This window comes from Chiloscyllium plagiosum, unplaced genomic scaffold (genome assembly GCF_037043375.1).
Source record: "Chiloscyllium plagiosum isolate Xiang-an unplaced genomic scaffold, Cpla_swu_hap1 HiC_scaffold_5, whole genome shotgun sequence".
In the NCBI taxonomy this organism is placed as follows: Eukaryota; Metazoa; Chordata; class Chondrichthyes; order Orectolobiformes; family Hemiscylliidae; genus Chiloscyllium; species Chiloscyllium plagiosum.
In genome coordinates, this window is record NW_028270143.1 from 107,599,884 (window position 1) to 107,612,589 (window position 12,706).

The following is a 12,706-nucleotide window of genomic DNA, read 5'->3' on the forward strand; positions in this document are numbered from 1 at the left end:
GCGCGGGGGAGAGAGAGAGAGCGCGCGCGCGGGGGGAGAGAGAGAGAGAGCGCGCGCGCGGGGGAGAGAGAGAGAGAGAGCGCGCGCGGGGGAGAGAGAGAGAGCGCGTGCGGGGGAGAGAGAGAGCGCGTGCGGGGGAGAGAGAGAGAGCGCGCGCGGGGGAGAGGGAGAGAGAGAGAGCGCGCGCGGGGGAGAGGGAGAGAGAGAGCGCGCGCGGGGGAGAGGGAGAGAGAGAGAGCGCGCGCGGGGGAGAGGGAGAGAGAGAGAGCGCGCGCGGGGGAGAGAGAGACCGGAGAAGAGAGAGCGCGCGCGGGGGAGAGAGAGAGCGCGCGCGCGGGGAGAGAGCGCGCCGGGGGAGAGAGAGCGAGGAGCGAGCGCGCGGGGGAGAGAGAGAGAGCGCGCGCGCGGGGGAGAGAGAGCGGCGAGAGAGAGAGCGCGCGCGCTGGGGAGAGAGAGAGAGCGCGCGCGGGGAGAGAGAGAGAGCGGGGGAGAGAGAGAGAGAGCGCGCCCGCGGGGAGAGAGAGAGAGCGCGCGCGGGGGAGAGAGAGAGCGCGCGCGGGGGAGGGGAGAGAGAGAGCGCGGGGGAGAGAGAGAGCGCGCGCGCGGGGGACGAGAGAGAGCGCGCGCGGGGACAGAGAGAGCGCGCGCGGGGGAGAGAGAGAGAGCGGGCGCGGGGGAGAGAGAGAGGGCGCGGGGGAGAGAGAGAGAGAGCGGGCGCGGGGGAGAGAGAGAGCGCGCGCGCGGGGGAGAGAGAGAGCGCGCGCGGGGGAGAGAGAGAGAGCGCGCGCGGGGGAGAGAGAGAGCGCGCGCGGGGGAGAGAGAGAGAGCGCGCGCGGGAGAGAGAGAGCGCGCGCGGGGGGAGAGAGAGAGCGCGCGCGCGGGGAGAGAGAGAGAGCGCGCGCGGGGGAGAGAGAGAGAGCGCGCGCGGGGGGAGAGAGAGAGAGCGCGCGCGGGGGAGAGAGAGAGAGCGCGCGCGCGGGGGAGAGAGAGAGAAGAGAGAGCGCGCGCGGGGGAGAGAGAGAGAGCGCGCGCGGGCGGGAGAGAGGAGAGCGCGCGCGGGGGAGAGAGAGAGAGCGCGCGCGGGGGAGAGAGAGAGAGAGAGCGCGCGCGCGCGGGGGAGAGAGAGAGAGAGAGAGCGCGCGCGCGCGGGGGAGAGAGCGAGAGAGAGAGCGCGCGCGCGCGGGGGAGAGAGCTGAGAGCGGGCGCGGGGGAGAGAGCGAGAGCGGGCGCGGGGGAGAGAGCGAGAGCGGGCGCGGGGGAGGAGAGAGAGAGCGCGCGCGCGGGGGAGAGAGAGAGAGCGGGCGCGGGCGAGAGAGAGAGCGCGCGCGGGGGAGAGAGAGAGCGCGCGCGCGGGGGAGGAGAGAGAGAGAGAGAGAGAGAGCGCGCGCGGGGGAGAGAGAGAGCGCGCGCGCGCGGGAGAGAGAGAGCGCGCGCGCGGGGGAGAGAGAGAGCGCGCGCGGGGGAGAGAGCGAGAGCGCGCGCGGGGGAGAGAGAGAGCGCGCGCGCGGGGGAGAGAGAGAGAGAGAGAGAGCGCGCGCGGGGGAGAGAGAGAGAGCGCGCGCGCGCGGGAGAGAGAGAGAGCGCGCGCGGGGGAGAGAGCGAGAGCGCGCGCGGGGGAGAGAGCGAGAGCGGGCGCGGGGGAGAGAGCGAGAGCGGGCGCGGGGGAGAGAGCGAGAGCGGGCGCGGGGGAGAGAGCGAGAGCGGGCGCGGGGGAGAGAGCGAGAGCGGGCGCGGGGGAGAGAGCGAGAGCGGGCGCGCGGGGGAGAGAGAGAGAGCGCACGCGCGGGGGAGAGAGAGAGAGCGCGCGCGGGGGAGAGAGAGAGAGAGCGCGCGCGCGGGGGGGAGAGAGAGAGAGCGCGCGCGCGGGGGAGAGAGAGAGAGAGCGCGCGCGCGGGGGAGAGAGAGAGAGAGCGCGCGCGCGGGGGAGAGAGAGAGAGAGAGCGCGCGCGCGGGGGAGAGAGAGAGAGCGCGCGCGCGGGGGAGAGAGAGAGCGCTCGCGCGGGGGAGAGAGAGAGCGCGCGCGCGGGGGAGAGAGCGAGAGCGGGCGCGGGGGAGAGAGCGAGAGCGGGCGCGGGGGAGAGAGCGAGAGCGCGCGCGCGGGGGAGAGAGCGAGAGCGCGCGCGCGGGGGAGAGAGCGCGGGCGCGGGGGAGAGGGGGAGAGAGCGAGAGCGCGCGCGCGGGGGAGAGGGGGAGAGAGCGAGAGCGGGCGAGGGGGAGAGAGCGAGAGCGCGCGCGCGGGGGAGAGAGCGAGAGCGCGCGCGCGGGGGAGAGAGAGAGAGCGCGCGCGCTCTCTCTCTCTCTCTCGCTCTCTCGCTCGCTCTCTCGCTCTCTCGCTCTCGCTCTCTCTCTCTCTCTCGCGCGCTCTCTCTCTCCCCCGCGCAGGCTCTCTCTTTCGCTCTCGCTCTCGCTCTCTCTCTCTCGCGCGCGCGCTCTCTCTCTCTCGCTCTCTCCCGCTGCCTGTTTGAAGAAGATATTTGCCACCACTGTGACAACACCCCTCTGCAAGAGAAAAAGGACAGAACACAGTATCATCACACAAGACACAAACAGATTATGTTCACTTCTATATAACATAAAGTCATGAATACCTCAAAAAAAGACATGCTCTAACTAAATCTTAATCCTTATTTTTATAAAAGGTCTGAGTTCATTGATAACAGCATCCTATAATTTGTTGCTGTTTTAAGGTGACCTATGCCCAGTTTTGTTTTATAGAATTGGTTCACATTGTTTTTAATAGCAGACTATTAAAAAAATTGTTTTCCATCAGTAGAATGCTGGCTTGTTTATCACATTTTCTTGGCTGTCACCTTGCGCAGATCCGATATCGGACCACTGAGCCTGTCTGGGAAGAATCGTTTATTTTCCGTATTCATAATCCATTGACTGTGGACCTGGATATTGAGGTAAGGTGTTTAAAAGGCTTTATTGTATTGTATTACCTTTTATGCTAGTCAGTTATTGGGACCAATTCATTGAGCACTTCGGTTGAAGTTTGCAGCAGAAACCAAAGGCGCAACTTTCTAGATTTATGTAGCTTACTCATTCAAGTTGAAACGTAGAAAAACTAATATGATTTTATCAAACATCAAGTTGCTGTTTGAATCAAATTCATGAGATAATTTAAATCAGAATTTTGAATTGGATGCGTTAATACTAATATATATGATCAAAGACAATGAGCTGACTTGTAAACAAATTAAAGCATGGGAAATGGGGTTTGTTTTAATGCGAAGCATCAGAATAAGAAACTTTTATACCCAAATGAATGACTACTACTTTGACAAATGATATTTGATAATTCTGGCTAGTATTTGGAGATATCAGTACACTGTCCCTGAAAGAAGACTCGAAATTGTTTTGCAGGAGAGACTTTAATGATACCCACCTTCTTCCTGGAGGTGAATTCATTGGTGGGATGATTAAGCAAGACGATGTGGGATTAAGCTTGCACCAGGTTTTCCTGATCAAGACAGGAAGGCTCGTGGACAGTTCTCCCTTAAGTGGGCAATTAATGCCAACTTGAGGGCCTCACGCTGGTATTCAGCCTCTGGTGGGCAGGATCTTGCTATGCAGGGGGCACGACATGCAAGCCCTGACTGTGGAACTCAGCACCAAGAAGCTGATCCCAGTCTCACCATCTCTCCAGGGGTCTCTCTGAATTTTTGAGAGGCAACAACCACTCTGGTAGTGTGGGATTCTGGTGGGATTCATTTGCGGTGTTGGCCTCCAGCCTCCAATAAAAATCATGGTATAGTTTTGTCCTTTCTATTAAATGGTCTGCTGGTTGATGCTTTGAAAATTCACTATTGTGTTGTTTGTTTTCTCCAGGCTAAGGATGACCATCACCAGTGCTCGCTAGGTTCATTTAACCTACCTCTTAAAAAATTGCTGGAGGCTGAAGACCTAACAATGGACCAACGATTCCAGTTAAACAATTCAGGTCCTAGCAGCACTCTCAAGATGAAGATCATGCTTCGAGTATGTGTGAACAATGTCTTTGTGTCTCTTGAAAAAAAAGCCACCTGCCATTTTCTCCAATTTAGGATAGTATTTAAAAATAGTGGTCAGTGCCAACTAAAATGAAATTGCTTACCTGGAACAGGCATGTTTCTGTTATTTAACTACAAAACTTGGCTGACATAAGAAGATCCCTGCTTGTGTTGATTCCTTGAACAAACGAGTTAATTTGGCAATGCTGAAATATTTTGATGTCCGCCCTTCCTTCTGATTTTCAGCCAGTCTGTTGATTTTGAAGTCTCTTCTCCTTATACCTACTTGCTGGACTGCAGGAAGATCAAATCATGAGCTAATAGCTTTAGTTATTAGGAATATTGTCTTCTTGTCCAGTACACGGTAATAAAATATCAAATATTCAGTTGAATCCTCCAGTTTTCGCTACTGATTTTAACTTAATAAAAGGCCCTATAAGGTATAGATTGTGGGTGACTAAGGTGACTCATTTACCCAAATTATGTCCCAAGTAGGGATGTTGACTTGCCTTACACTTGAGGAAAACAAAATGGATGCATCAGTGTCACCATTCGATCTAAAATCTAATCTTCAGATTGCAACTTGATAATAGTTCATTTTTGATCTTTGTGAAAGGTCTGAATGTGATTTTTAAAGTAAGTAATGTATGTTGTCATCCATGAAAAACATTTCTGCCATAGTAGGTCATAGTCCATATTACTTTGAGGAGGTGGTTCTGCAGTGCAGCCAGGAGGTGGGAGTGAAATAATCAGCTGTTGCTGAAGTGCAACTTCAGGGAATCTCAGAATTCCATAAATACCATTTAAAAATGTGTGCACTGTGTTAAATGTAGGAAAGCTGTCACTGCATGTGTGCTAGTAACACTCAAGTTTTGGGAAAGCACAATTTCTATCCATACATTAATATCTGTGTCATGTCCCATTTGCTTTATCTCCATTATTTTTGGCTGGGCTAAAATTATTCTTCAGCTAGATGATAAATCAAATGAAATGAGCGATACAGGCTATTGTTACTCCAAGAATGTGAACTTCAGCTTCTGCGTGTTTTATCTATTTGAATGGTAGTATCCATGCATGTAGACTTTTGTGTTTGTAGGAGCTTGTGTAAGGTGTTGCAGTCAAGCAGTTATACTTGTTGCAATTTATCTCCTTTGGAATGTTCTCAAGAAAAGTTAACTTTGTGTTAATAGCAATACTAAAGCTAATCTCAAAAATGTAACCATGGTATAGTTTTATTTCTTTGATTTTCTGTTTGCTTGGTGCTTTGGACATTGACTGACTAGGGACAGGCAATAAATGGTGGCCAGCCAGCAACACTACATCCTATAAATGAATAAAAAAAATGTTTGCTTCCTCTCGTCTAGCGAGATCCATCTCTGGTTTCTTGCCATTTAACCTGCCTCTTAAACATTTGTTCAAAGCTAAAGATCTAACAATGAAACCGCAGTTCAAATTAAACATATAACTGCAAACAATCGAGTTGACCCCAGATTCTGTTCCCATGCTGTATGACTATGACTCAATAATTAACATATACTACTTGGTGGCAAATAGTGGATTTTTAAGGCAGTTTACATCTAAATTTTCTTGTCAGGCTTTTGTTTTCCCCCCAGTTGATGACAAGTACTGGAATGAAGTACTGCATAAATCAGCAAGAATTAGGAGTATAGGGCTAGGAGTAGACTATTCAGTCCCTTGAGAATGTTCCACCATTGACAAGATCATGTGGTTTAACTCCATCTAAACATGCCTTTGGTTCAAAGCCTTCACACTTATGCTTAACAAAAATTTATCGATCTCATATTTAACAGCTGATCCAGTGTCCTCTGCTGTTTGTGGGAGAAAGTATGAAGATCCACTGCCTTAATTCTCAGACAATCTCAGATTAACATATTTAATAGTCCCCACTGGCATGGTTGCAGGGGGAGTGTTAAATTGCTTGAGTGGCCTTCCTGCTGTCAGCTCCTACCCTGCTCTTGGTTTTACAGTGGATGTTATTCTCACCCTATTTGATGCCCTTAAGTGGCCAATTACTGACACAATTTTGAGGCTGGTCAGAGAAGGTCATGATTGGAGGTAACTGACAGGCCACCCTGTTCAGGCCTCTGGTGAGAAAAGGAAAATGGCTGCTTTATAAGTGTGGATGTTTGTGTTTTATATTCAACATTAAACTTTAAATCAATTTTGGACTCAGTTCGTATTATCTACTGATCAAAGTAGGTATGAGTACATTGGCTTAAACGTTCCAGAATTTATTAAGTTAGATGCAATAAGTACAAAGTTGTAATATTTCACAAAGGCATCATTATGTGGTCCTTGCACTCTGGAACACTGACTCATCAGTCCCCACTTGCTTGTCTTTTGCTATGTTCAGTCCGCCATGGGCAATCTTCTGTCTTCTTTTCCAAACAAATTATGTCTAAGAATCCTTCCCTTCTGTTAAAATCATAAGACCATAAGAAATAGGAGTGGAAGTAAGGCCATTCGGCCCATCGAGTCCACTCCACCATTCAGTCATGGCTGATGGGGCACTTCAACGCCACTTACCCACCCTCTCCCCATGTCCCTTAATTCTTTGCGAGATTAAGAATGTATCAATCTCTGTCTTGAAGACATTTAACATCCCAGCCTTCACTGCGCTCCAAGGCAGTGAATTCCACAGTCCCACCACTCTCTGGCTGAAGAAATGTCTCCTCGTTTCCATCATTTCAAGCCATTTCAAGCTATTTCAATCCATGAACTCCACAGCAGATCACAATTTGTATGACCTTTATTCCAACATGGAGTTTCAGTTGAAACACAAAAATCGAAATTGTTGGAGAAACCCAGCAGGTCTCGCAGCATCTGTGGAGACAAAATAAAGCTAATGTTTCAAGCCTAATAACCCTTCTTCAGAACCCTGTCTATAATTTTTGTCTTTATTACAGTGTTACAGCTGGCTGTTTGTATCTAAAATTGTTAACTTTAACAAGTATCCACCCTTGAAAGATGTGGCCTAGATATGTTTCTTTCTAAGTACAAGTAGCATAAACAACTCGACAGCCATATATTGACATCTTTTAAGGAGTTTTAACAAATCTCACTTTGCAGTCAAAACTTAACACTACTGTTTCTGTTGGGTATTACACCAATGACCATAACAGCTAGCTGTGAAAATAGGAGCCCTGACAGCCTTTCTCAAAGGCCGTTTTCCTAAATCGTGTTCTCCCTTCCCACCTCCCTGCTGGAATGTTTTCCTTCTCTACTGACCTCCCTGTTAAGGCTCCAGTTCTAGCTGCTCAAGTCTCTCCTAGGTCTCACTTTCTTAGAGTCATAGAGATGTACAGCATGAAAACAGACCCTTCGGTCCAGCCTGTCCATGCCCACCAGATATCCCAACCCAATCTAGTCTCACCTGCCAGCACCTGGCCCATATCCCTCCAAACCCTTCCTATTCATATACCCATCCAAATGCCTCTTAAATGTTGCAATTGTATCAGCCTCCACCACTTCCTCAGGCAGCTCTTTCCATACCTGTACCATCCTCTGTGAAAAAGTTGCCCCGTAGGCCTCTTTTATATCTTTCCCCTCTCACTCTAAACTTCTAGTTCTGGACTCCCCGACCCCAGGGAAAGACTTTGTCTATTTACCCTGTCCATGCGCCTCAAAATTTTGTAAACCTCTAAAAGGTGAACCCCTCAGCCACCAACGTTCCAGGGAAAACAGCCCCAGCCTGTTCAGCCTCTCCCTGTAGTTCAAATCCTCCAACCCTGGCAACATCCTTGTAAATCTTTTCTGAACCCTTTCAAGTTTCACAGCATCTTTCCAATAGGAAGGAGACCAGAACTGCACGCAATATTCCAACAGTGGCCTAACAAATGTCCTGTAAAGCCACAACATGACCTCCCAACTTCTGTACTCCATACTCTGACCAATAAAAGAAAGAATACCAAACGCTACCTTCACTATTCTTATCTACCTGCAACTCCACTTTTAAGGAGCTATGAACCTGCACTCCAAGGTCTCTTTGTTCAGCAACACTCCCTAGGACCTTACCATAAAGTGTATAAGCCCTGCTAAGATTTGCTTTCCCAAAATGCAGCACCTCGCATTTATATGAGTTAAACTCCATCTACCACTTCTCAGCCCATTGGCCCATCTGGTCAAGTTCCTGTTGTAATCTGATGTAGCGGGTTTATCCACACACTGAATCAGAAAATTGTCTTGTACGCACTTAACAAATTCCTCTCCATCTAAACACTGACCTCCCTGTTAAGGCTCCTGTTCTATCTGCTCAAGTCTCTCCTAGGTCTCACTTTCTTAGAGTCATAGAGATGTATAGCATGGAAACAGACCCTTCGGTCCAGCCTGTCCATGCCCACCAGATATCCCAACCCAATCTAGTCCCACCTGCCAGCACCTGGCCCGTATTCCTCCAAACCCTTCCTATTCATATACCCATCCAAATGCCTCTTAAATGTTGGAATTGTACCAGCCTCCACCACTTCCTCTGGCAGCTCATTCCATTCCCGTACCACCCTCTGTGTGAAAATGTTGCCCCTTAGGTCTCTTTTATATCTTTTCCCCTCTCACCCTAAACCTGTTCTGGATTTCCCAACCCCAGGGAAAAGACTTTGTCTATATACCCTAACCACGCCCATCATAATTGTGTCAACCTCTATAAGGTCAGACGCTCCAGGGAAAACAGCCCCAGCCTGTTCAGCCTCTCCCTATAGCTCAAATCCTCCAAACCTGGCAACATCCTTGTAAATCTTTTCTGAACCCTTTCAAGTTTCACAACATCCTTCTGATAGGAAGGAAACCAGAACTGCACGCAATATTCCAAGGTTGTGGACACCACTTCTAGTACCTACAGTGAATATTGCTGTCAGTTTGACTGGCAGGTCTCTGAGGCCAGACCTCTGCCTACCTAAGGGGTATAGAGCTCCTTTTCAACCAATTAATGCAATAGGTAAGGGGTAACGGGAAACCCAGTCTCCTGTTAAAGACTACCCAACATTTCCTTTAAAAATATTATTATGACGAAAACAAAACAACCAAAGTTTAAAATGGTCACTTGCTTTCCTTGAGAATACTCAAAGAGGAAAATGAAGATTGGTATCTCTTGTTTGTCTGCAATCCTTTATGCAGGATCGTAGAGGTCTAACGTGTGTTAAATAGGACTAAATATTAATTAAAATGGACTTCGGCTTTCTTCATCTGCCACTAACTTAAAAAAAATCATTTTCTATCTTTACATTTCAGCACCATATTCTTGTGTTACTTCATAAAGCTTGGAGTTATTTTCACTCTCTTTCTCCTCTTTACAGATCCTTGGTCTTGAAAAACGAGACAAGACTCCAAATGGTTCATCAGCTCAGTTAAAGAAGCAACCATCACATAGCAAAGATAACCGGAAGCCAGCATCCAAAGTGCCACTGGTCCCGCCCTCAGAGTCAAGCAAGCCCTCCCCCACTGCTCCTGCTGTTGACAGCATCAAAAAGCCTGAGAAGATGGACAGGCTGGAGAACTACAGCACTGCTTCCCTCAGCCCACAGAGGCCTGCCAATCTTCAACAAACTGCGTCAGCTAATGCTAGCTCCAGCCAAACAGGCTCTCCATCTCATCTTTCTGCTAAAGAACCAACTCCAAGTATTGCCTCTGATGTATCTTTACCCTTTGCCACGCAGGAGTTACACCAGAGACTGCGTCAACTCCAAAAGTACAGTCCCACTGCCTTTTACACTGGTTGGCCGGGAGGAGTTGTTTCATAACTTAAAACTGATCTTAAGGAATGGGAATGTAAAATCATTTGATTTTTTTTTTGCTGAAAAATATTTTGTCTTACACAGAAGTTTTCTTTACTTCTCTCTTTGAACAAGACAAAAATTTACTTTTCATTCTGTCTCATCTGCTGCTGAAAGTTATTCATATTACCTTTAGTTGTCAGGCCCACCTGGCTGGTCTTCCTCCTTCTACCCTCTGTAAATTTGGTACCAAAACTTTGCTGTCTGTCTCTTAACTCATAACAAGTCTCATGTTGCTGTCTTCCTTGTACTCACTGACCTATGTTGGTTCCTGGTCAAGCCAAGTCCTGAATATAAAATTATCACCCTCATTTTCCAATCCCTCCATAGTCTTGCCCCTTTATGTCCTCTAGTCCCAAAGTCCTTTTGACAGATCTGTAGTCTTTCTAATTCTGGACTCTAGTGCATTCCCAATTTTAATTACTCCATGTGTCTTCAATTGTCCAGGCTCTAAACTCTGGAATTTTCTCTTTCCACTTCTCCACTTGTCTACCACTTCAGCAATAGCGGGCATTAACTAGGAACATAACTCTTGCAACTGTACCTTTATGAAGAAACAGCCTTGGCAGTGGGAGAGAGCTGTTTTCTTTTGCGTAACTTTGGAACAGAGAAAAGGGTGCCACCTACTCCATTCAACACATTTGATTTGACAAAAACAGATTTTTTAAAAAAACAAAAGCCCTCATGAAGTTTAAGGGTTTTGTTTTTGGAAAATTAAGCTGTTTAGTTTAAAATATGTAGAATGCTCTGCAGTCTATTGCGATTTGATCACTTATTTTGCATGGGTTAAATTTGGTGTGATTCATCAGTATTGCATGAGAATTGGTCTCATTAGTAAATCTTTGTACTTTTTGTGTGTTGCAGTGGGACAACTCTTGGTCAGTCACCATTGGGTCAGATTCAGCTAACTCTTCGACACAGTTCCCAAAGAAACAAACTTATTGTCATTGTACATGCTTGCCGGTAGGTAATGCAACAGTCTAATGAATTGGTATGACTGCACAAATATGAATAAGGTTTGTAATGTGAAGGAGGAAATACAATAGCTAGGAAGTATTCCGAAAACGACTTCTCTAATTTGGTACATGAAGTTAGAATAATAATTCTTCACGTTCTTGAGTCAGATTTATGGTAGTTGCTCACTGAGATGAGGTCAACAAAGCAGCTGATTCTTGATGTGATTCTTAATAGACCAAGCTGAAGGAGTTGGCTAACCCAATCTTTTATGGTGTTCAGGAAAAAAATGGTTGGAATATTTGATTGGCAAAGGTTGTGTGGATGGTAAAGCTGGGCATGTATTGACTGAAGGAGCAATCTTGATAATCTGCAGGTTTGTATAGTTTGTGGGTAATAATGAACCCTGTGTTTGTATCACTTCTCACTCCAAGCAACAGAAGATTGTATGTCTTCACAGATTGTGAAGATCGTGGTTGTTATTGCTATCTTTCTAAATTGCTGAGTGCTTGTACCCAAAGTTTGAATTGACTATGTCTTACATTAATTTTTCTTCTGCAGTAATTTAATAGCTTTTTCTGAAGATGGCTCCGATCCATATGTTCGATTGTATTTATTGCCTGATAAAAGAAGATCGGGAAGGAGAAAAACATCTGTGCTGAAGAGACAGTTAAATCCAGTCTATGATGAAACGTGAGTAGAGGAGTATTTGCATTTATTTTAAAATATTCCTGTTTAAATTATTAATCAATCAAACTGAAGATTCACTATTTGTAATGAAATTATTACTATAACAGTTACAACATTTATTATACTTGCTAGAAAGTAATGAAACATACCAATGTAGTAGCTGGTTATATCTGGTAGTTTTGGAATGTTACTTCCTGTAGAAATCCATTGTCTTTGTGAGATTCCAAACATGTTCTTCTAGAAAGGCGTCTTGTATTAACAGTGATGATGTCCCTGCCTCTGCCACTGGTTTTGGTTCATGTTCCACCAAGGCGTGAATGAATAAGTTGACAAAAATATATTCACAGATTCTCCTTTTGAAGGTCCATTTATATGCACTGTTGTAGATGGCAGTTTTGGGAATGTCTGCAGAGCTTCTTTGTAACATGTATATAATGAAATGCAAGATGCAACAAAGCAGATATTATGAGCTGTCTCAACCTCCAACACCAGTTTCAGATTTAGGGCCGAAACAATTGAAGATACGGTGGAGCAATTAAAATTGGGGTGCACAAGAGGTGAGAATTGGGAGGAGTGCAAAAATCTCGAAGGACTATGGGGCTGGAAGACATTAACAGTGTAGGGATGAGGCCATGGACCAATTGGAAAGCAAGGATGATAATTTTATATTCTTGCCCAACATCAAGCATTTCATATTTTAGGCCTACTCCCAGCCTGTCAATTCTCAAATTAGAGTATTTGCTGAGTAGTATGGTGTAAGCATTTGCCTCGATCATTGTCACTTGTGCAGTACGGATGGATATTTCACGGAAGTGTTTTTATTTCCTTAGAAGTTTAGCTTTGTTATATAAATCTGATAAATTCTTACTATTTATAAGTGCATCTCATGAAATAATAACAAAGTGCTTTTGAAGCTCAGCAGATCTTGCAGTATTTGCAGAGTCTGGTCCAACATAACTTTGGAACTACCAGTTTGTTCTGACTTTGACCAATTCCATCCTCCTGATACCAGCAGCTGTATCTTCATCATAGATGTGCAATTCCTCTATGCATACATCCATCTACCAACAGGACTGTCTGAGGGCTCACTGCTTCTTCCTTGAAAGGAGGCCTGAACAGTTCTATACATTGCCGTCCTCCTCGGCCTGACTGAATACATTCCCATTTTAACGACAGGTTCCAAAATTGAGTCATTTTGGACTCAAAGAATGTAGCACTAGCTCAGGCCCTAACTCTGTTTCTGTCACCAGATGCTGAGTTTTTCCAGTACTTGCCTGTATTCCA

The 12,706-nt window shown here is 46.9% G+C and overlaps 1 protein-coding gene across 4 annotated transcripts in view; it reads left to right on the plus strand.

Annotated features, from left to right (window-relative positions):
* Positions 1 to 12,706, plus strand: part of LOC122550103 (extended synaptotagmin-2-A) — a 225,403-nt gene that overhangs the window by 201,243 nt on the left and 11,454 nt on the right. For all 4 annotated transcript variants that reach the window (XM_043690689.2, XM_043690690.2, XM_043690691.2 and 1 more), the window contains 5 exons: positions 2,820 to 2,906; positions 3,832 to 3,981; positions 9,302 to 9,693; positions 10,643 to 10,741; positions 11,294 to 11,425. In XM_043690689.2, coding sequence (XP_043546624.2) covers positions 2,820 to 2,906; positions 3,832 to 3,981; positions 9,302 to 9,693; positions 10,643 to 10,741; positions 11,294 to 11,425 — 860 coding nt within the window. The remainder of the gene's footprint in view (positions 1 to 2,819; positions 2,907 to 3,831; positions 3,982 to 9,301; positions 9,694 to 10,642; positions 10,742 to 11,293; positions 11,426 to 12,706) is intronic.